This window comes from Colius striatus, chromosome 1 (assembly GCF_028858725.1).
Source record: "Colius striatus isolate bColStr4 chromosome 1, bColStr4.1.hap1, whole genome shotgun sequence".
Lineage (NCBI taxonomy): Eukaryota > Metazoa > Chordata > Aves > Coliiformes > Coliidae > Colius > Colius striatus.
In genome coordinates this window covers 79855287-79880560 of record NC_084759.1, presented here as the reverse complement: position 1 = coordinate 79880560, position 25274 = coordinate 79855287, and the positions used below count along the sequence as shown (strand labels likewise).

Here is a 25274-nt window from a genome sequence, read left to right as displayed (position 1 = left end):
ATTGTAATACGTTTTCCTGTGAAGCTGTGTCAGGTGGGTGCCAGCAATATTTATGAAGAGACCTCTAGCCCTAAGCTGTCAAACTGCAGAAAGAAGAGTGTTAAATTCTAATCTCTGATTTGTAAGTCTGGCTGTGCATACTGTTCACATGGTGTGTGATTTGAATAATGATGTGTCTACTCCTGATCTCATTAACTGAGATTTAATCCAGGATCTCATTTCATTAATGCCTGCTAGCTTTCATACAACTGGTTACACAAACAAACAAAACCCTAAAAATCCCGTAACACTGTAACTATCTTTCCAGATAAATATTTTCATGAGCCAGTTTTTCTCCTTGGAAAAAAGTCTCAGCTCATCTGAGGGGGCTTGTCTAAAATACTGATGCATAATCAGCAATCTCAATTTTAAATTTACATGCAGTGGAAATACACAACACTTGCCCTGTACGGATAGGTTCAATGGACTTCTCTGTGTAACCTATATAGATCTGTTCTGTATAGAATTGAGTAATTGCCTTGATTTAATAGAGTAGCAAGTATTTGAAGACAGATCCATCAAAGAGCAATAGGAATCTCTGTAATTTGCCCAAACTTTTTTTTATGGCATAGTTCTCGATTCTGTAATGTAGAATTATGTCATGAAAGATTGATGTAGGAATTTGCATGGTTTGTCCTGACTTGTTAATTGGAAAGAAAAATAGTTGTTTGGACCATCACCAGGGTTTGGGTTTTTTAAGTGTGCTTGAAATAAAAATGTAAAAATTCTGTGCAGCTGTATTTTCTGTGATTTGTATGTTTTGCTTAGCACAGTGACTTTCACTCAAGTTTGAGGGGGCTTTTGTTTTGGGGTTTTTTTCACTGTACAACATACGACCTAGAGAAGATAAATCTTTTCACAGAAAAATTCTTCTGTGTCATTTTAAACAGAGCCTGCAAGGCGCTGAATGAGTCATTTAATGTTCTCATTAGAAGACCCTGCTGTTAAGGATCATCTGGTGTGTGATAGGTTTCTGCATAAGGGATTTGTGCTACCTTGTCTGACTCTGAACCTGTCTGTGTCATAGAGATGGTTTATCTGGTTTTCTAACACATTACAATTTGCAATAATGTCTCCCATTGCTTTTTTCTAAGAATGTGTGTTGTTTTCTGCATGAGTCATGTGCTTCAAATGTATGGTTGTGAGAAGGACTTTCCAGATATAACCTGGGAAATTTGTAGATTCAAATAGTTTCTTATATATCTTACCAACTTTGCTTTATGTGATAATACACACAGGGGTTTTTTTATACTGACAGCAATACTATTTCTACTACACAAAATATCCATTTATCACACTCTCAAACTGTCGTCTGTTAAAGCAGGCTTTTAAAATGTTTATATGTATGTGTGTGTGTGAGTGTGTGTAAGTACATGTGTTGAGACCGTTGGTCAGCTAAACCACAAACGACTGTACTGTGCTGTTGCCAAGTGCACACCAGGAGAAGGGAATGAGAGCCAACTGATGAAAGCCTGGCTGGCTATCTGTTGTTACAGAGGTTATGGAGGTGAGAGAGAAGGAGGAATGTGCCACTTAAAGAGGCTGTTTGCTAAGCATCTTCCCCATAGCAATTCTTGCTGCAGCGGTACCTCTTGCCCTGAACCCCACTACTCACGTTGCTGAATATGTGAAGCAGAATTAATTCGCAACCCCAGATTAAAACTGGAGAGTCTCTGGGTCGCCGTCTCCCAAGTGCCTCAAACACAAATGGTGGGACTGTGTGCCCCCATTCTGGTGACAAGGTGACAAATTCTGTTTCCCTTACCTCTTTAATAAATTTATAACAAGCTTCTGCTTTTGTACTTCTCACCTACCTGAGGAACCTGCATATAACGATCCATAAATCTACTTGTTGTCTTTCAAAGGCTTTCTTAAAGGTGTCTTAGCACAGCACTCGCAAAATGTTAAATGCTCATGTGCCTGGGCCATGCGGATCGCTTCTGCTTCTTCACGCTTCCTGCCATCTGCTGTTTCTGTTAATCAGTTATGCTTTTTCTTACACCTAGATTCTAACACCTCAGAGAGAGGTACTGTCATTTTTTTTTCTGTCACCGTGGTGTAGGATCAATATGTGCTGTTAGAGTACCTGCTAGAGAGGAGATCAGGAACAGAGCATCACACCTAGACTACTCTCCCCTTCTCAGTTATACCAGTGTTGGGGTCAGGACGAATCAAGCAGCTTGGACTGACATCCAGTACCCAGCATAGCATCCTTTTCCTGTTTGACCTGTTTTTTTTTTATTGCTTTAATTAGAATTTTCAGTCTGGTCCATTAAGTGCATTAAGATGTAATGAACTGTGTGTCTTGATAGTTGTGAAGTTAATTCTTGCTGTACCCAAACACGTCTCCAAAGCTCAAACCATGATAAGCAAGGGGTGTATTCTTTTTTCCTCCTGACTTTCTCTGAGGTAATAGGTACTCCACATTTCTCTTACTGTTGCATTCCTTGCATTTCTCATAATCTCTTCCTTTTCTTTCCTCTTTTATTATTTTCTTTTATTTTTTAGTATTTATTTTTCTAAATCTAAATTAACAGAAGAACAAGATCTGATGCTAAGGAGATTTTCTTGACATGAATGGACACAGGAAAAACACACTCACGTTCATATAAAAACAAGACAGAAAGATTGCATGAGACTTAATACATCTGAGAGCCTTGTTAATTTTAATGTAAAACATGCACTCAGCTTTCTAAAAGCACAAGGCTTTCTACATATGCAAGATTTCATATCCTGTGCAGAGGACCTTGTCAAGGGGATGTACCAAAGATATAACAAAAGCTGTATCAAAACAGGAAGAACCTGAAGATTCTTTAAAAGAGGAGCTTCAATTTACTGTAGCCTGCTGGGTATTAGTGTGTAGGAGAGGAACAGAGGAATTCAGGTTTGGCAGAGCGTGGCCTCCTTACAGCTGTGGTAGGGAGGGCAGCATAGCACGGGCATCTCAGGCTGGGGTAAAATCCATGTTCAGACATGGATAGCAGAGAACTGGTTGCACTGTGCCTCCAGTGGCAATGTATTTTTGCAGTTAATCTAGAATGTACGGGATGCAGGAGTTAATTTTCTCCCTGACAACTGTTGCTTTCTCGTTTCAGTGACTTTGTTGCAAGTTGTTTGCACCAAATCCAAGCTATTCACTTTTTCATAGAATCACAGAATCACAGAATGGTAGTGGTTGGAAGGGACCTTTAGAGATCATCTCATCCAACCCCATTTCAGAAGCAGGGTCACCTAGATCAGGTCACATAGGAACATGTCCAGGTGGGTCTTGAAGACCTCCAAGGAAGGAGACTCCACAACCCCTCTGGGCAGCCTGTGCCAGGGCTCCCTCACCCTCACAGTGAAATAGTTTTTTCTTATGTTTTACATGGATGTTTTCATGTGACACAGTGTATTCTACCAAATGTTTTAGGTATTGCCTCCGTATTAAGTAAAGATTACCAATAACAATATTTAAATACTGCAAGAACAATGCACATGACAGATGGACTGTTGAAGCCTTTGCTCTACAGCTATGTAATGAATTTATGATTGTGCAGGCTAGATTCTGGATGCCTTCAATAAATAGCTAAGCAGCATCCTGACAGGAAGCTTTGCAGTGTTTGTAAGGTCTTCCGTCTGAGGAACACTTCCATCTGGATGGCACTGGGCAGCCATGCAAGCAGCACTTCTGACTATACATGGATGACATTCAAGAGTTTATTTGTAGGGGATGAGAGCAAAACAGAAAGTTGCATCTTTTTTATGTAGCATAATAAGAAAATAAAAGGAGCATAAGGCATGTGAGAGTCTTCATCCTTAATGTGTTTCATTCTGCATGCTGCAACTGTTACTGCTGCAATAGAAGCACAGCTCAGCATGAAAAAGTTGGTGAACAAATCACTCTTTTCTCTCTCAAGCTGTAAATCAGATAGCAGTCATGTGAACCACAGAAATAGGCTTGATTTTGAAGGCTAAGTACAGAAACCAAAGAGCTCTTTGAGAGAGGCTTAGGAGGCTGTGATTTAGAAGTAACCTCAGAACTAGGCAGTACTAGCACGAACCAAGAGGCTCACGATCTGTAACTAGCCCCCCCCCCCCCCCCCCCCCCCAAAGATTATGTCATGTGTGTAACAGGCAGTTGGAAACATGTTTCCCATAAACTTGGGATAAGCTGATAGTTAGAAGAGGGGATGTGGAAACCTGCTGTAATGAATAAAGAGCCTAACTTTTGTCATGAGATTAGATGTTGTATGCAATAGCAGTATGGAATCTATGCAGCTGTTAGAAGCTGGGGGGGGTCACTGATGGGGAAGCATGCTCTCCAAACTGTGCTCCTCACTCTGCTTGGAGACACTGATAAGTGTGACCTGTCGTGACCAGCTAATGAAGAGATCTCAGCTTTCATTGTGGTGCTTGATGGTCCAAAGTTCTGCATTTGTGTCTTGGAGCTGCTGTTGTCCTAGAAAAGAGAAGGCAAAGACTGAATCTCAAGTGATATAGAAACCAGGAAAGTAAAAAAAAGTTGGGTGGTTTCTTTATTGTCTCTGAAACATTGTCATTTTGCTTTTTTATGGAGTTTAACGCCACTGTTATGAGGGCATACTGGATTTTAGTTCTGCCACCATCTTTCTGGTCAAAAATAGTTTTCACGTTGATGATCTTTCAGTTGCTGGGAAAGTTTATTCCAACCTTGCTACCAGATATGTTGTTTACTTCGTAGCAGGACTACAAGAGTCTTGATAATATCAGACTTGTATTTGTATATAAGCACATTTATAATGATTCAGTAACCCTTCACTAATTCTAGTGAAAATGTCACAGGAAATGGCTTGGGAGGACTGAATATTGCATTGATATACTCTGCAGCAAGTTATATTTTGAGGTTTTAATATGAGTGGATAATTGAATTCGTATATTATTTGAAGTTGCAGACCTTGTTTGCAGGAAATCATGGTGGCAATTACCTCTTGAAATGTAAAGTATGTTTTTTGAGAAAAGAAATTAAAGGAAATCATTCTGCATCTCTGTGAGGTCAAAGTACTGCTAACACTTCCATTGTCATCTTTTGATAATTCAAATGTGTTATGTGGTTTTCCCCCAGCTGTCTATGATTCTGGGTCCTTAATCCTGGTCCCCATATTTGGCTTTGAGCAATGTGCAGGCTGTAGATTTTTGCACTGTGAAAACATCATTATTTCTCAGCTTTTAACTCTGTCAGTATGCATGTATTTTCTTTTCAAAAAGCTTTGATTTTGATTAAACCTCTTGCTTCCAGTATTCAAGAACTGTTTTTCCCTTTGCACATGGAAAGCATAGATAAATCATCTTGTAGTCTGACAGTAATTTTTCTCGTTATTTTTCCTGGCTGCCAACAACTGTGAGGAAGAGCTGGTGCATTTAGTACCTGCAGCACCAGCACAGAATAACATTTCATTGCATTTACAGTCATGAAAAGGATTTCACCAATTTCCTCAAATGTTTTCAGCTGAGTTTCCTGTAAAGGTCAGAACTGCTAGAGAAAAAAAAAAAATCTCGAGACTTTGGTGTAGTGAAAATGGCAGAAGTTCCTGTAGTTTCCTTTAGACTTGGTAACAGATACTGTAACTTTTGTGGCTGACCTAATTCAAGCATTTACTATAAATTAAAGGAAGCTTTTTGATAAATGAGTGGAAAATTCAGCGTGTAGCTACACAGATGGAACAGGCTTTTTTTCCTTGAAAAGTAATGAATAATGAAATTCTGAAAACAAACCTAGGCCTTGCAGACAACAGTAGAAAAATTGTAGGTGAGACAAAGACTTTTCTCTTTGAAAGGTATTATCTGCTCTTTTTGTCTCTCTCTCCAGCTTGGCAAGGCATGTGTCATGTCAACAAGTATTGAGTTTTGACTTAAATAAGGTGAAAGATGCTTCATTTCCAGATTTTATAGGTTGAAATAGCCATTTAATAGGGTACAGGTACACTTGAATATGTTGTATTTTGCTATATGACGGAGTTTCATCACATCGTAAAATTGTTCTTAATTAATATTTTGTCATGGCCTAAAACTCATAAGCTTACAGAAGATGACTCACAAATATTTTTTGGCTCATACTAGTGTAGGATTGGATTAGAGAAGATCCAAATAAAACCAGCTCAAGTATTGTGTAGGATTTTGTGTTTCTTTGGAGAAGCTGTATTTCAAAGTTTACTAGAAGAAAACAAACTTTTTGTGGCGATTGGCTGTTCACATCTATGCAGTATGGTTGAGACCTAGTTACAAAAAAAACCCAGATACAGTTTTTTAAGGTAGTAAAAGGGTATACAAAGTGTAAGGTCCTTCAGATTGCTCTAAAATATGTTTACCTTCTCATAATGTCTTTGAAATGGTACTATTTCATCAAATCAGGCTTAGAGTTTATTTTTAAAGTTCACAGTGACTTTTTTTTTTCAGAATTTCTCAGGCTGAGGATGCCTCTTCCCAATAAGAACTCTCATATACAGGAGACAGAAGCTGTCTTAAAATTTATGGCCTGGGTTAGATATAGTGGTTGAAATGTAAGGTCGTTTACTGAAGGACTGAGTTCCCAAGGCATAACCCCTTGAAAATGATCTGCTACTAACCTGCAATTATCTTTGTGTAGGCTAGGAAAAAATGCAGCATTTTGACCCATGAAATTTATACTAGGCACTGCCCCAAAATTGAGTATCAATGGTATCAAAGATGAGGTTTAAAGATATTTTTAAAGCTGTTAGCACTGTGACATATGAGTGAGACAGCTGCTCATTCTGCAGGAGTATTGAGAAGTGAGCAAGATGCTTTCAGCAGGGTGAAGAGCCAAGTGCTGCACTCAGGATCTCTCTGAGCCCCTTGAGTACGAGACTGTCCATGGACGTTCATCTTGTGACCTTGGTTCTGGAAAGCTTTCTAGGTAGTTGAGTCTGGTCTGACTAGTGTTGCCACAGGAATTCCTAGTGAAGATGCTCACACTGTGTCCTTTTGAGGAGACTCAGTACCACAATACTTATCTGATCGTATAGTCCTACTTAAAGGCAGACTTGTCCACCATGAACGGTGGTTTTTATCTAGTCAGGGTGTGAGTATATTTGCCATAGTCAAAATACCAGCAGAAACCAGTGTAAGGATCCTAGTCAGGAGGTACACTGAAGTCCTTGCCGCGCAGACAGCTAATTCTAGGTTGACATTTTGTCCCAGTATTTTAAAGCAACATAATGTAGTGCAATCTCTTACCTTTATTCTCTCTTCTTATATACAAGCTCTTTCTTCAGGAAACAGTAGCCCCTGAGCTCACAACTGAATTAGTAGTTTTTGTTCATCATCTCATAGCATTTAAATTCAACTTTCTTGAACTACCCTTGGCAGATTGGAGTCTTCTTATCCTAAGTGAAAGTTTGCTTTCTATTTTTTCGTGTGCATGGAATTTCTTCTTTAAAAGAAATAATACCTATAAACTTCAACTTGAAACCATAGAAATGGATTTTGTCATACACTGGGGAAGGAAGGTTCCCAAAAGCCACTTTTAGTGCATGTGGGTTTGGAGACTCATCTGCCTACTCTTTCCTCATGTGGTAGATTTTACTCCATATATATCTAGAATGAGTGGGTTATGTAGAGAGATTTTTATAACCATTACTGATGGAGCACCAAGCTTTTAGGGGCATTATAGCTGCATCATTTACTAAATAGGCAAGGTAGTGATGTTCAGTGTAGTATTTGAGGTGAAATAAAGTGAGCTGGCTTGGTATACCTACATGGCCAGAGCTGGTTTTGTTTGTTTTCACTTCATTTTCCAAGCAGAAATGCAGTTCTCAGTAAAGCATTATAGTGTTTTAGAGTAATAACCTAATTTTTACAGCTGGTAAGGGTGGGGATAGATATAAAGGGCTACGTCAGTATTTCTGAACTTAACAGTGCTAGAGTCCCTTTGTTTGTCCTGAGGATAAGAACTCAACTCACATGGCAAAATCCTATGTCCTGCCCTTCACCTGCGGGCTCATCTGCAGGGAACAGTCTGTGTGTTTGGTTGTTCGCTGAGCCATACTCAGGCATCATTTAGGAGGGAGCTGGGCTACGTGGACCAGGAGGTGTGTTAGCAATGAAACAGTCAGTCGCGGACAGGGTCAATGTCCTGGCTGTGTTTGGACCACTGTTGAAGAAAAGTCCTAAAATCCTAAGGGTGAGCAATATAGGAAGACAGCACCGAGGCAGAACCAGCATACTGGAGAGAGGATGAAGGACAGAGGATGTAATACTGTCACTAATGTTTGCCATAGACTGTAGCACTGAGACTGTACAAGGTATGGGACGTTGGTTTGATTTTGTTTGTATGTTTTAAAGTCTTGTGCCATAGACTAAGACTCTCTAATGCAGAATATGTTCTAGGACACTTAGACATGGGCTTCCCAAAGGATATTACTGAGTATGTTCTTGGTAAGATTTTAGCTTAGTAGGGCTAGATGGGCTTTTCCTTGATTTCTGTCTCACTGTTTAGAGAATGCTCCACTTTTTCTTTTAATTCCTTTCTGGATCTGTAATTTTGTGCTGCTGGGGTGAACCATATGTCATGTTACTGTGGGTAGTAGCTATGAATAATTATAACCCTTCTCACAAGCATCAAATGAAGCAATGATGAAAAGTGCCCAAACCAGTACTAGAAAGGAGGGGGGAAAAAAAAGCAATCCTTAGATGATTTTGGTGACTGCAAGATTCTGTACCCTCTATATGAATTTCAGCTTAGTAGACTCTCAGCATGTGTGCTGTCTTTTTTTTTCCAGTAATCAAGGACAAGAAAGGAAGTGTAAGACTTCCCACTCTACAAACAAATGCCAGTGTTTGAGAGTTGACTTCTATGCCTGATTTTTTTGTTTTTTTTCAGAAGCCAAACAAGGCTCAAAAAGCTCAAAAAAGCTTCCTCAAAAAGCTGTCAGCAGCAGCACCACAGTTGTTCATCTGGAGACTTGAGGGTGCAGCAGTTGGTTTTGAAGTTGCAGATAGGATTTTAAAAATAAAGCCATTATACTCTTGTTTAAAAAAAAATGGGAGAGAGTTGCATTACATTCTGACATAAAGAATGGAAAATAACACACCAATGACACACAGGAAGCAAGTTCTGGCAAGACAGGGTCTTCTGTAGACTGCTGTTGTCTTGTGGTCCTGTTCACATGAGAGTGCTGTTTGACTCACAAATTCTGTTTAAACCGTAGATAATTTTTTAATATATTGTTTGTCACTGAGCTGCAAAATGATTTTTAAGTTTCAATACAACAAGCTTTTTGGTAGACTCAGTTATTGTATCTTAAAATTTTTAAGTCTATGAAAAAAGAGCTTATGGAGTAATGTATATATTAGTCTAGTCCATGTTTTTATAAAGTGATACAACATTTTCTTTTAAATGCATTCAACGTTCTTAAATTATCATATGATTCACTTCTACACACGAACCATGTGCAATATTTCTTCTAACAGCAGCACCTATCACATAGGCACATTGACCTTTCATATACACATTCGTTCACATCTATTATTTCAGTTATGAAAGTTACTGTGATGAGTTGAGTATTTGATACTATTCACCTGTGTGGTGGAACTAGATAAAAGATTCATTGCACCTTCAGTGGGCAGCAGTTTATTCTATGCTAATGGAATACTGATACATAGTACATGCCTTGTGCAGATTCAAAAGATTGTATTAATGTTGTATAGCTAATAGTTCAGGTTTGAAGTATCAATTGGACTGCAGAAATAAAAGGTTAAAAAAAATCTATTGTGACATTCAAATTTAAAGTACCTCTTACAGACAGTGACTTGGAAATTCTTGTTTTGCTTGATGCTTTTCTGACATACCGACTTTAGAAACCTCAAATAAAAATTAGCTTTTTATGCTTTAGTGCTGATGTCTGTATTTACAGTGTATTGTACAATGCAGGGAGATCGTGGAGGTTGCTACTGCCCTGGGATGTAGAGGAGGGCAGTGCATGTATGAGAATCGAAAGAGAGAAGCAGAGATATTTTACAAGGGGAAGAGCTTGTCAGAAGCCATCACCTGTCCCTGATGCCTGTTTAGTGTGGAAGATCTCATCAGATTTGCAGATGACATCAAACTGGGGGAGCAGCTGACATGCTTGAAGGCAGGGCTGCTGTTCAGAGGGACCCAGAGAGGAACCTTACGGAATCCAACAAGGATGAATACCAGTTACGTCTCTAGGAATGAGGAGTTGTTGGCAGATATACAGGTTGGGCTGTGATGGGTTTGGGATCAACTCCACTGAAAAAGGACTTGTAGGTCCTGGTGGGCAGCAAGCCAAACATGAGCCAGTCTTGTACTCTGGCATCAAACATAGTCAACAACATCCTAGGCTACATTAATAGCCTGAGATGGAGGGAAGTGATAATACTCCTTTACTTGGCACTCCATTAGCCTACATCTAGAATACAGCGTCCCATTTTGTGGATATGATATCAGTTTTGTGTAAAATAAAGACACTGATAAGATGGAACTAGTTTTGTGGCTCTGGGAGCTGGAGCTCATGCCTTGTGAGGACATGCTGAGGGAGATGGGCTTGTTCAGCCTGGAAAAGAAATGACTTTGGGGAGGACCTTCCAATACATACAAAGAGGTTATCCAGAAGACAGGGCCAGGCCTTTCACAGTCATGCTTGGTGGTGAGGACAGGAGAGAGCAGGTGCAACTTGAAAAGAAAGTATCAGGTGGGGTATAAAGAAAATCATTGTCACTATAAGAGCAGTCAAGCAGTGGAGCTTGACAGTGGGTCTGTGCAGTCTTCATCATTAGAGGTTTTCAGGACCCAACTGGGCAAACAGTCTTGAACAGCCTGATCTGGCCTCAGTGGTGGCACTGTGATTCTGACCTAGGACAATGCTTGGAGCCAAAACTGAACTTATTTGTTGGTTATATGATTATAAGCAAATTATTTAGTCTCTTTAGTGTATCAGTTACCTGTCTGATACCAGTGGAGGTAATGTCATTTGTCTGCCTCAGTGGTGTTTCAAGATAAGCTATTTGAAAGGGCTATGATATTTTTGATGTTTTGGAAAAGTAAGTATTGATAATGAAGCAGTTAGGCCTTTAAAATCTACTTAAGCTGATAGAGAGCTATCACACATCTTCTCAAGCACTACCTATGGAAACTTGTGAAGCTGTTTTCTATGGGTTTACTTTCATGAAACTCCACCATATATATTTTGTCTGTGTGCTGCTAAAGAAGCTGATCACCTTAAAAGGTAGTCAGCTGCAAAATGTGTTAGTGTTAGCAATTGCCCTGACAGCAGGCTCTTTATAGGCTTCTGCCAATTATGGTAACATTTGTCATATTTTCCTAGTTAATATTTTTCTTCCTGCTATGGTGGTTGTTTCTGTGGGCTGCTTGACAGAGAGGAAGCAAACTTAGCTGCCTTCACATCAGGAGCACTGTACCTAGTTCTGCCCTGTGTGTCAAATGTACAGCTAATTGATAGACAAACTGAGAAGTCTTTCCTCCCCACATACCTTTCAGCTTTGGTGATCTTCAGTAAGATATTTGCAAAGCTGTCTTAAAATTTTCACACGTAAATAAGGAATTAACCTCCTCTAAAAAGAAAAAAACAGTGCATTAGAAGAGTTACCAAAAAATTACTTTATTTTTATGGCATCTCAACTCATGAAGAGCTTTGAGGTAGCTTTAAAATAAGCAGGGATGTATACATAGAAGTTTTAGGAAGTCTTGAGAGCTTGAGATTTATTCTGTGATATGGTTTTTTAAATGTTCTTTTTCTTCTCTCCACTTTCCTTCTGCAGGAAATAAAGAAGGACATGAAGAAAGAAAATACTGCCAACAAACCGCCAGAGAAACCTATAAATGAAGTTTCCAATGGAAGCCCTTTACTATTGTCTGAGACAATTATTAGAACCAACAAAAAAGGTATAGTATATGGAAGCTTAAATGCAGATAAATTCAGACCTTTTAAAGAACAAAATGTAAATCTTCCATCCTTCTAGACATAAAGCTAGAGTCTATTTAACTGTAAAGGCATAACAGGAATAATAGTAATAAAAAAAATCTTATTGTCCTCTTAGATTTGGCATATATTATGTCTAATATTTCCACTTTAATTTGCACAGACATCCCTTTCTTCTTAAAGAAATCCTTCCTAGATACATTTAATTAAGGAAAGCTGTATAAGGAGATTACCAAAGCTTATTAAAGTAAGGAAGTGACAGCTTGCGTACATGGAGGTTTTTGCACAGTGATGTCCATGTTCACGTATTCACATTCTATCTGGGACAGAGACTGGTTACTGACAGAGAACTTTAAAAAAAAAAAAAAAGTTCCATAAAAGTGGAAAACAAAGTTTAATGCATTAGTTTCCTTGGAAGTGTCTGTCACTCTCTTCTGTTTCAGACTGGAATGTGTGCTTTTCATATCTGGCTTGGTTCCCAACGCAGATTCCCATGTAGGATTTTGAGTTACTAAAATGAAAGCTTCCAGATCTCTTCTCTCTCTCCCTAACTCCCACTCCTGCTCTCAGAAATATCAGAACAAACCAAAAAAAAAATTGGCTAGATTTTTCTTTAGGTCATATTTACGTTCCCATTTGTTTGTGGGAGGACAATTGGCTATTTGCAAGAGATGAGCTGTATTTTTTCCTGGAGAATTCACTGGACAGTTTCTTGCTTACTGTCTTACAAAGAATAATCTATTGCCATTACTCATTGCTGCAATGTAATTTCCATTTTGACATATCTTCTATAGTGTTAAGACTACGCATATGGAAATTTCTTCTTCCATATTATCGGCAAATATTGTGTTTGAGCTGCAGTTTGACTAGAGGTCTTAAACCTAAGGTTGTGACTACAAGTGAGGAAAATAATTTATGCAAAACATATGACTTCTTCAAAAATTTGAGGAGCAGTAATCCTCTTGCAAGGATTGATGTCCTCCCAAAGAAAAAATGGAAAATAAATCTCAGAAGGCTTTGTCTTTTGAGTTTGCAATGTCATCTTCAATCTGGAGATACGTCCAACATTTTTGCTTTGGGTCATAGGTTTTTCAAGCAACAGCAGAATTAAATTACCAGGAATTATTCTTTTTCATGGCTGCTATACAGAATCATATTAGTAGTTGGGAAATTATCTAGGGACCAAGTCTGTTCCATATTGTTTCAGCTGCTATTTGGAGAAGTCTAATAGCTGTGGCAGATGCAGAGGTTCAGTTCAGTCACAAGGGGATAACACTCCAAATATGTTACTTAGGGCACAGACTTTCTCCTCATCTTTCTTCCCTCTGGCTCAGAAGCTTTAAATGATTCAGAGAGTAAAGAAGTTCTGTTCTTCTGTCTGTAGATGGAGAATACAAAACTTTGTATTTATTGGAAGGAGAGATACAAAGATTGACACAAAGGTCTGTAGGTCAAGGAAGGGGTTAGGTTTGGAAATGGCAGTTTTCATAGCAGTTAGGATGTTACTACATTGGATTTCATGGATGAGGATTGCACTTTTCATGGCTATTTCTATGTAGTGTCAGGGTTAGTAAATTTTTCATTTTGGATGCTTCTTCACAGCTGTCTCCATTACTAAGCAAGCAGTTGCAGCATGCCCTACTCTAGCAGTACAGCTAAGGATAAGATCATAATGAGGCCAAGAGAGTTTCCACTTTTTGGTTTTTTCCCGGGGTCAGTTTGAGCATGATGCCAAAGTGGCTTTGTTTAAGTGAGGACAGCTAAGCAAGTAGTTCTTGTTGTGTTCGGTAATAAAGAGTCATGTAAGATCTATGTGGCAAATCTCCTTGTGAAAAGTAGTGCAATATTTTACTGGAGACAGAGCCCTAAATGCTACAGGGAACTGTTCCTGTGCTCTGATTTTTTTTGTTATTATCAAACCCTACCTCAATCTGTTTATTGATCACAGAATGTGACCTGACCTGAAAGAGGGTATTTTTTATTGTTTCTCCTTGTTGTTAGGAAGTGAGGAGGAAAGGGATGCACCTGAAGATTTTTAGCCACAGTTCAGTAATGAAAATAGCAGGCAGTATTATTTACTTGCTTGTTTGGTCAATCTAATCTTGCTGCTTGGAACTTCAGATCCAGTGATTTGGGAGTAAAGCATTCTGTGCTGGTGCATTTGTGTCTATTACCAAGATTGACGATGATTTTTCTGCTGCTGTGGTGTTACATAGTGTAGTTTTACCACTTAACTTGGTTGGCCTAATTTAAGTGGCAGCACTTTAGCAGGCATTTAGATTTTGAGCATAAGAATCTTGGCCTTTTGTGCTTCTGGCTTGTAGAGTGTTTTTCCTCGAGGAATATTGATGAGTGTCCAACAGTGGTATTCAAGGAAAACAGCTAAATTACTTGTAAGAAACATCTATGTAGCTAGGAGGAAAAGCACTGATTATTGAACAAAAAAGATATGTAGGGTCCAACTTTATATGCTAATTATTTCTAAGCACTGTATTGGAATTAGGAGTTCTTACAATAAAATCAGTGTAAATTGAAATGCTTCTTCTAAAGGCTTATTTCATCAAATAGGTAATGAACATTACTATCTTGGATTACGGTTTAATCGAGGAACTATTTGGAGTTGGTGCAATGCCACTGGAAGTAGCCTATCTAGGCTCGTACTTTCATACATAGTGAGGGTTGTAACTGATTGTGGTATGATTAGTTGTAGGTCACCATCTGTGAATCATTCGGGATTTTGTTACAGAAACCAGGAGAAGATGGAAGGATTTGATTTTGTCTGCTATTCACTGGGGGCAGTAAAACCAGAACATTTCTCATCCTGTAATATTTCTTACTGACCACAAATACGTAATGGAAACAAACAGTAGGAATTACTTCTGTAGTAGACATAATTTTGGAAACTCTGTGACATTTGGCCTTGATGTATTTGTGAGAGTTAATATTTGTAGGTATTTCCTCTCTTTATAGGGCTGTAAATGTGACTTGGAAGTTAGGACTACACCTAAGAAATAATGAGTTTGTCTTCTAGCTATGTCACAGAGTTGCTGCGTAACTTTTGCTAAGTCTCTTAAACTCTATTGGCCAAATGATCACACTTTATTTTCCAAGGTCAGGCATCTTAATATGCGTTGATTTTTCAGAAAGGCAGAGGGTTTTGTTTTGTTTTTCTGGTTTATTGCAGTGGTATGCCCAAATTAATTCATATCTTCCAAGTATTTCAAGTGTCTCTGCCTCAAGTTCCTTATTGACAAAACCTGCATTTATACCTACCTCATAAAGAGGTTAAAATCTGTTATAGCATGGTAGTGATGGCAATTAACATCTAGGAAACTGAGCATTTTAATATGATATTCCAGTGAGTTCATGCTCTGAAGGGCTCAAAAAAGGACCATTTGCTTGACTGTAGAGGTGGGGTTAGGGAAGCGAAGTCCTTGTGCTTTCCCTGACAGTTCTCAGGGCTGCAGCAGCTCTGAGTCAGTTTTGATGGGTGCTTCAGGTCCTGCATTATCAATTCCTGATTAGGGAAAAAGGCTGTGGCACTGAACAACCCCTCTGAAGCTGTAGCAACATCAGCCATGGTTGGCTTGCTTATCCTTTGCCAGAATTTGGGAAGGATCATTCTTTTGCCTTTTCTTATGGTTCATATGCTAAGAAAATCTTTCCTTCCCAGCTGTGGGTCTTTCAGTATCTTTTTTTACTGCTCCAGGATTTTTGGTTATCATGTAGAACTATTGTTCTAAAACTCCTGTGAAGCTGGATTTAGAATAAAAAAATTAAAAATCCTTTTTTTTTCTATTTAGAATTGATATCGTTGCACTCTGATAATAACAGGTTGGGAAAAACTTTTCTTCCTTGAGAAAATTTTCAGATTGTTTGAAAAAAACAAAATGAGTGCTGTTGTTACTATTATTTAATAATGTAAAAAGATTACAGTCAGGTCTTGGAACAGGAAGCCTCTGAAAGGTATCTTTGTTTTTTTTTCTTAAATGCTTTTCCAACATGGTGAAATGTCAACTTTTCTAAGTTTTTCAAACTCTGAAATCAGATACAAAGTTATCTAACTATTTCAGATCTGTCATATATTCAGTGCAATCTTCATCCGGGTATAAAGGGACATAATGGAAATTTGCATGCTATTAGCTTAACTGTTATATCGCTATGGCTTATTTTATGATAGGTTTGTCCTGCTTTTCGAGTATCCTATTTTTAAGCATCCTATTTATTGTAATATTTTGTGTAGCTGACAAGAGGAGCCCACTTGCATAGGCCAAATTGCAAAACTGGATGGATAAGCTGTATTTTCTAAGTAAACTAACAACAACTGTTATACAAGTGAACATATTTGTGGAAAAGATGTATTGCCTTGCCAGATGTATTTGTTCTATATAAACTGTAAATGCAGTCTGCATTGAGCTTTATTCAAGCCAGCAAATCTGGAACAGCTCATTGCATGTTACATGTTCTTAGCCAGGGCCAAACACTGAAAGCAAGGAAATATTTTTTTTCTAGTTCTCTTGAGAGTTATTTATTTTACTTTCCATTTTACGTTTAAGTAATAAACAGAATTTGTATCCTATCCTAAAAGGGCAAAGATTTGTAAAAGTAGGTTTGATAATAGGTTTGTCTTCTGAATAATAACAAATCTGTTCTATGCAAAACTGAGATTTAAGTCTGGTTTTGTAAGTTAGGGAATTGGGGAAAATATTTTTCAAGAAAAATGCTTCACTGTTTGGTTCAATAATTTAATTATTTGGATGCAAAATGACACACCATTTATTAAAAAGACAAGCTGATGACAGCTCAGCTTGAGTGTTTCAACTCTGAGTTTTCTGTTAGGTAATGTATGTAAGCCATGTTTCTGGCCGTATTTTTCAATAGAAAGGCAAACCTCAAAATTTCCTTCATAAAATCTTTTACTACTAAACATAGTGCAAACAACTGCATTTGTCAGCGTGCCAGTTGTGTTTCATGGGGTGTCTGACCCTCAGTATGCTCAGCTTTGGCTTTCCTTTCAAATACAGGAAATTTGAAGGCACTGAACTGTCTTTGTCTCGATTATCTTTCCAGTGTTTATACGTTCAGGCCTTCTCCACAGACAGGCTTTGGTGTTTCTTGCAGATGCTGCCAACTTCAGCAAAATTATAGCTAGCATTAAAAAAAACCCAAACCCTTTTCATTTTTAAGATCAGTTAATTGGTGTATAATCAGTATACAGTTTACACAAATATGCACAAGAACATACTTCTCAGTTTATTAAGGTTAAATACGCATGCAACATATGACACAAATCCAAAGTGAGACATAAAAAAATTAATAGCACAGGAAACTCGAATTCAGCAAAATATTTATGCTTTGAGTTTAAATACCATATCTCCATATGTGTAAGTAATGGCTCAGAAAACATACATTTCCGCTTCAAGTATTGTTTTTTGAAAATAAATACTTGGATAATTTTTACCCTTAGGTAAGATACACTGCATTGAAAGGCAGTGCTTTTAGTTCACAGAGGCAGGAAAAGATACCAGTCTGTGCTGGACATGTGGGTGGAAGCCATAAAGAAACATGGGGGTGTATGGTATGTGTGATCTGTAGTGGTTTAACTTTTCTTTTTTTTTTTTTGTGGAGGCAGGCAAGAAGGATTCTATCACATCCTAGAGAGAAGATCTCTACTTAGTAAAGTTCCCTTTTGATTATCCAAAACAGTTATTTTATACGTGCAGCATGTAGAGGATACATGGAATAAAGGTGATTCTCTCCAGCATTTTAGTTTCATGATTATTTTCTTCTGATGAAAAATAATTCTCAATAATGTGAGTAGACAATGTGCATGGGATATAGCTAATTTCAAAATAAGATGCATTCAGATGAGTAGCAGTTCTGTAATGTGTGAACATCCTTCCTTGCATCATGGGGCCATGCTTTTGGATTCAATATCCTTTTATATAGATATATTTATATAGTAAGGGAAATAATGCGGTGGTTTTCAGTTGTACTGGTTTATTGTCTGTCTGATGCCATAAAATGATTTTAGTCTTTTAGGGGTTTCTCTTGTAACTGTACTGTGAATGTACCGAAAATATTCTGTAGAGCAGGAATACAGATATAGAATATTACCAATGTTACAATTTGAGAGTAGTCTGTAACCATTGACACAATATTTTTCTTTTTTTTTTTTTTTTCTGGAAGAAAGAGTTCAATTCTGTCTTAGCAACAGGGGAATGAGTACTCATTCTTCAAGCATACTACCTTGTTTCTGAGACCTATCTAAATAATAACAATATATTTTAAATATAAACTTTTTTCTATGTTATGGTTATTTGCTTCCCTGATTTTCAGTTAAGGTTTCATTATCTATCCTACTCCAACAGGTTATTCCAGTAAGATAATTTCTTTTCCTGTCATTTACTGTGCAGTGTCCCCATCTGATTTTTTTTCTAAGTTCCTACCTTTTTTTTTTTTAATTACTCCTTCTTGGTACCCTTCAAAATGCACAAGTGCTGAGCCCTGATGTAGCTTTCATAGTTGGATCCAGCCAAAAGTGTGGGAACTGTATGCAGGAGCAGCCCATGGAAGTCAATTTTAGAAATCCCTCTTGGTTGGAACTGTAATTCCAAGTTGACTCCATCCTCTGAGCATCTTCTGTTTGCCTAGATGAGTCTTCTTGTGTGTCTTATGGTTAGCTCTAGGAAGCCCATTTATGGACCATGTTGTAAAAACACTGAACAAAAATAGAGCTACTGCATCAAGAAGCTAATCATATACACACCTGTGTGTGTGCATATTTGTAGAGACAAGGTAAAAAAGAAAGAAAAAATAGTACAAGGGAAGATGCATTGTTTTGGATGATGGTTAGCAGGCTGTTTTCAAGATTCTTGCAGACAGAAAATGCTTTTTTTAATGAAAGATTTAAATCTGGATCTGCATTTGGAAATTGGGAAGGCGGTATGGAGAAAATTGTAACAAAGTTGAGTTTAAAAGTTCACAGTCACTGTTGGATGCTGACACTCAAGACAGAGAAGTGGCAGAAGATGACCTTTTTCATTTAGGGTCTGTAGAGATGCAGGAGAGCAGTCACTGATTGGCATTCTGAGCAGCTTCCAGATGAAGGAGAGGGAGGTAATTACGGAGGCAAATGAGGACATGAGTTAGTTTTGGGTTTGTTTTTTTTTTTAAATACAGAGGTCTATTTGTATCAATGGGAAAGCAGAGATAAGTGAATTTTTAAGGAGGAGAGTGAGAGAGAATGGTGGAATAGGGCTATGGGAAGAGTTAAAAGGAGAACTTATTTTTGTAAGTAATTTATGCAAATATCTAAAAGGTGTTGTACTTGAAGGAAGAGTTGAGAGTTATGTCTCTTTCGTGAACACTTAGAATTTTTACTTAATCAATTAAAGATTTTTCTTTGCTTTCTAAAAGCTTTGTAATTTTACATGTACGTTTTACATGTCTGAAATATGAAAGTCAGCCTTTTTTTCTGACAGTTGAACAAGAGCCTGCTTGTTTATCTTTCTCCAATCTATGATAATTGTAAAAAAGGTACTTACTAGTGAGGAGTGTCTCAAATTCAGGTGCTAAACATTTTTCTATTGGCAGTAATACTGAAATCTCCAAGCCAAAACCAGTAAAATAATACTAAATGCTAGAGCCATTCGTGTTAAAGTAACACCAGTAATGAGTTTGAAACTTCCTCTCATCTTAAACCAAGCTTTCCTGTCACAAAAGAGACTATTTATTTTTGCACAGGGTTCTGCAGAGAAGTTTTTCCCTGCTGACAGCAGTTCCCTCCTTCTTGCTGCTGTAGAACGAGTCACTTAGCAAGGCCTAGCTGCCTTCAGCCTCCTGACTGCAGCTATCTGTATCTGTCTCCTGGAACCTTTCATCTAGGTGGTGTGAGATTTTCAAGAACAGCATGGCTAACCAGATTTTGAAAATGAACAGACCAACCTTTGTCCCTTGTCCTCTCTCACAACATTCTGTGATTAAATAATGACAGAAGATGAGCAGGGTGGCTCACCTGAAACTGAGCCCTGGAGCAAGTCATTGGGGTCACTGTACGTTTTTTGGTGCGGTGCCCACTTTTAAGAGATCTTATCTGTGCCTTGTATCTGACAGTTGTGATAGGAGTCAGACTTCCTTTTCCTAGAGGCAATGAAAGCAAAGGAGCAATGCAGGGGTACTGTTGTGGAATATAAAATAACCCTACCTGGAATGAAAATTTGGGGTCAAGAGAGTACACACTGTGACTCTGCAAGCTAATATATTTTCCATGAACTCTGAAACCCAGTGTACTTTAAACTAGGTCAAGAATGCTTGTCGTGTCATTCCTGCAGTTAATCTTGATGAATTTCTAACTGCTAAGTTAAAAACACCCATCTAAATGTGTTCTCAGCTGATAGACAGGTCCTTAGTTCGGTACTACTTTACCTTTACTTGCTTGGTAGCTGAGATGGTGCTGTTCTATTCTTTATAGGGACAGGAAATTGTTCTTAGCCTTCCCTGCTGGGCTGGGATCAGGGCTGTGTGGCTGTTGACATCTGTCCCCGATGACATGTAGAAAGTGATAAAAGCAAGCCATGCTATGGCAAGTTACAAGGCAGTTGGAGATTTCTGGCTCATGTGACAGCCGTAAAAACCTTTGAATGATTTCTGTGGCACAACCTGTCAACAGCTCGCTTGGGTCTCCATCAAAATGCAGTTTCATTTGACATGAGTTGAAGACCTAAATAATTTGTATAAATGATTGGTCTGAGAATTTGTTCTTAACCCAATAAGCACCTCTCCTTAAAGAAAGTTTTTGGTTATATGTAACGTTTAATGCAGATAAATGCCTTTGTTCTTCTTTTCTGTGATTATATTTTTTTAAAAAAGCTTCATATTTGTCTCTCTACATTGAGATAGAGGAACTTTTTCTGCTCCTGTTGAATCACTTCAGTGCAAGAGGCTTTTTGACTTCTGTCTGTTTTAACCAGAAGGAAACTACAATCATCATTCAAGAGCTTCGTCTTCTGACAGAATGATATTTATAAACCTAAGTTGGGATAAACTTCTACAGACAGTGGCAAGAATGTACGCAGCAAAAAATAACTGTGGCTGCTGGTAGAAAGGATGCTGACTGTCTTGGTGGTTTAGGAGCACTGAGCAGAGCTTGGTTTACAAGTATGCTGCAGGAGGGATCTCTGTGAACCAGCTGGCAGCCGGGGGTTTGGTTAGGAGTGTATATCTGTAGAGAGGATTTAACTCTGAATACGCTTTGCACAGGCATTTTTCACCTGTTCTCTTTCCCTACTCTCTTTCTCATGTGCATGTATGCAAAACCTAGAGTGCTTTAAAGCAAAGCTTTGCTGTTAGATGCAAATAAGAAGAAACTAAATGAAAGCGTTGTCCATAAGGCATATAGTTTGTGTGGTTTTATGATCTATGGTAGATTCTATAAAACCTTTTACTTCTAGGAGGTAATATAGGCTTTATAAAATTTCTTCTGATAAAGTGACATGCATGGAATAAACTTTTTAATGCATTAATTTTAACTATTTTTCATACACAGTGTGAAATACTTTGATACATATGGTTACAAGCCCCTGGAGTTAGGGAAGTTTGCCTTTACTTTGTAACCAGACTTGAAAAACATGTAGCGGTATCAGAGTGTTGATACTGAATGACTTGGATTATCCTGAGTAGGATGGCACTATTATCTATGTAGGCTCTCGGTTTTCAGATTCCTGTATCATGTAGGTCAACTAACTTAAGTAACAAGATACTGTGCCTGCAAATGTGTATTTCTTGTTTCCACTGGCATGAAGTTTTCCTAAATTTTGTTAATTGAATATTTCATCCATGTTTTATTTCAGAATTTCCTCCTTTACAGTCTAACGTGCCGTTATCCAAGTGCTCACAGCATGGGTAAATTTGTGCTGTTGTTAGTGGTGCATTGTGATGTATTGTACTGTTTACCTTATTTTTTTATGTTTGTCTCACTTCTTTCTAATGTTATTTCACAGTTAAGATGCACTGTTAGTTTGCAGTAATTCTTCTTCTGTGTCTTTCTGTGTTCCCTTTTCATTTATAAATACATACTTGTGCCTATTTCATGCTTGGTGTTAATTTGCAATATTGTCCTCCTTAAAATTTCAAAGCATGATGCTGGTGCTCATTGGTAGGGTGGTTGTGCTTGACAAGGGAATGAAATGTGGAAGTGCTGACAAGCAGCTGATTGCTGATTCTTGGCCTCAAACACAAGATTGCGATATGAAAGATTATTAATATCTGTCACACAGCAAGAACAGCTATTTCCAAACTTCAGTGCTGACTTTATTTAGAAACTGAAGTGGAGGCTGGGCAGAGGTCCTTGTGAAAAGTAACTCCGCGCAGATGCTCAAATTAGCTGGGAATGAGTTTTGAAGTCCATGGGGGTGTAGTGCCACTAGGATGGTCCTCTGCCTGGCTTGCAGTGCCTCAGTGAAACCCCTCACAGTTTTAGCTCTTACTACAGTATCTGCTGTGTCTGCAGCTTCATAACTGTCACTGTTCCACAGGCTATTCCAGAGAGCACTGGCACCTGCAAGGACCCTAGGCCACCCATGACAGCCCAGGATATCTGCCTTCTAGAAATACTTGATCTCTCCAGAATCTGTCATCTCATGCTGTACTCTCTAGGGATGGGATTTTATCAGCTTTGTACTTGTGCAGTGCTCAGCCTGGCACTGTATTCATTGCTCATATTTCTTGAGTAGTGTGCTACAGTAAATGACAGGGATAATGCTGTGTTTAGTGATCTGAGTACAGTAGCACCACAGCTGTCCAGTAGCTTGAATTTAAATCATAGTATACATTTAAGCAGCTCTTTTTAACATATTGTACATACTTTTTACATTATTTACATAGTTTTCCTGATAGCTGTCATCCTCTGTCACGTGTTCACTGGAGATATTTCAATGGTAAAATAACTGATTAAAATACCCTCACACAAGCTTCAGTATTTAGCACCAATGTTACATTGATTATTTAAATAACTTTACATGCTGTCTTTTTATTTCCCTACTTCATTTAGTACCACATGCACCTTCTATAACTTCTGTTTGATTCCTGACAGATTCCAGATGTCTCTGATCTATAGAGTCTGGTATCCAGCTCTGCAAAAGCTACAAGGTGCAGTGTCAGCCATTACTGCCTCGTTTTGCAACTTCAGTCATAAGACTTGGTATTTTGTCAGGCCTAGGAATTCTCTTGTTAGACTACTGACTCAGCATAGTTTTATTCTAAATTACACGGGTCATGGTTACTTCTGGGAATTCATAAGAGGTCAGGAAGTGTCCAGGAAATTATTTAAATTTTTAAAAAGTCTCCAGTGACCTCAGAAAAACCAAAAGATTCACTCATATGCCTGGCAACCAGCACTGCCACCAAAAAAATAAGAGCCATCTTTCCTGTTTTAGTTCTGCCTGTGTTCTGGTACAGATGTTTGATTGCATGTTGAGCCAGATGAGGACAATGACAGAGGTTAATGTTAAACTAGTTAAATGACCTGCTACAGCTACCTGTCTTGATCTGACAAGACGGTGAGGAGTGTTACTGGAGCTGGGAGAAGAGAGAGCAGCAGTGCTGCTTTTTATTTGGTTGCAGGTGAAAATTATTCTAAAAGTGCTATGAGAGAGTAATAGTTTGTCAAACTTACACAAAAATAGTTCATACTCATTCAAGTAAATTGCTTGCTCAAGAAGAGACACATTGACTTGTCAATGTTGTTATTCACTCCTCTTGTGTTGAGGAGGTATATGGCTTGGCCAGTGTTCCAAAAAACCAGCATTGCAGTGGTATACAGAACCCTTCTTATACAGATCCTTTCTTCCCTCTTCACTCTTCATCTTGTAATCACAGAACCGTTTTGGATATGAATTTTATTACAGATTCATCTGACCTGAACCAGAGGCCTATTTAGTCACAGCTTTTAACCTTGAGGAAGTAACTTCTCATTCATGTAGCAAGTGTAATGGAAAAGACAAGAGGAACTTGACAGCTATTTTAAGGAAAAGACAGTGTTTATCTCAGCAAAACTAAAAAAGAGTTCAGACATTACAAACTTTGAACCTAGACAGATTTTTTTAAAAAAAATATTTTAAGGGGAAGGAGTTTCTTTTACTGTAAGCCTCAAGTTGCACTGTCAGTTTGAGTAGTCCTCCACTTACATTTTAATTTTATGCAAATTGATATTCTTCTATGCATTGCATGAAAACCCCACTAAGAAAATGGAAACTGATAGTGCCAGAAAAATAGTAAACATGATGAACCACTTCAAAATGCACAAAATGCACTTTAAGCACTTTTAAATTACTTTTATTTTCACAAAATGGAGTAATTTTCACAGTAAAAATAATATTATTGCACAAATGCATCAGCATAACAGCTGACACAATAGTTTTGTAATAGACTATTGTCCTGGTTTTGGCTAGGGTAGTTAATCCTAGCAGCCAGAACAGGGCAATGTTTCGGATTTGAACTGAAAAACAGTGTTGCTAACACAAGGATGTTTTGGTTATTGCTGAGCAGTGCTTGCTTTTGTGCTTCTGACCCTGCACCACCAGCAAGTGGACTGGGAAGGGCACAAGAATCTGGGATGGAGCATGGCCAGAACAGCTGACCCGAAACAGTCAAAAGACTAGTCTGTATCATAGGACATCATGGCTGGTATATAAACTGGGGGGAGGTTGTGGGGGAGGGGCAGATCGCTGCTGGGGCATCGATCAGTAGATGGTGAGCAGTTACTTTGGGCAGCACTTGAGTTTGGGTTTGTTTTTTGGATTTTTTTTCCTTTTTAAAAATGTCTCTACCGTTTTCTTATATTATTTTTCATTATTATTATCTATTTCATTATTATTTTTAGTGTGTTTTAATTTTTTTTTCCCAATTCTCCCTCCATGCCACAGATAGAGGGGAGTGAGCAAGCAGCTGTATGATGCTTCATTGCTGACTGGGGTTAAACCATGACAACTGTATGATTCAGAAGGGGAAGGTAAGGAGACAGGAAGTGATCATAGAATCACAGAATAGTAGGGGTTGGAAGGGACCTTTAGAGATCATCTAGTCCAATTTCCCTGCAGAAGCAGGTTCACCTAGATCAGGTCACATAGGAACATGTCCAGGCGGGTCTTGAAGACCTCCAAGGAAGGAGACTCCACAACCCCTCTGGGCAGCCTGTGCCACTGCTCGGTCATCACTCTCACAGTGAAATAGTTTTTTCTTATGTTTAAGTGGAACTTTTTGTGTTCCAGCTTCATCCCATTACACCTTGTCCTGTTGTTA

At 38.3% G+C, this 25274-nt stretch overlaps 1 protein-coding gene across 2 annotated transcripts in view; it reads left to right on the top strand.

Moving 5' to 3' along the window:
* The window catches only part of SH3KBP1 (SH3 domain containing kinase binding protein 1), a 221619-nt gene that overhangs the window by 62208 nt on the left and 134137 nt on the right, over positions 1-25274 (top strand). For both annotated transcript variants that reach the window (XM_061999392.1, XM_061999401.1), the window contains one exon: positions 11815-11938. In XM_061999392.1, the coding sequence (XP_061855376.1) occupies positions 11815-11938 (124 nt within the window). The remainder of the gene's footprint in view (positions 1-11814; positions 11939-25274) is intronic.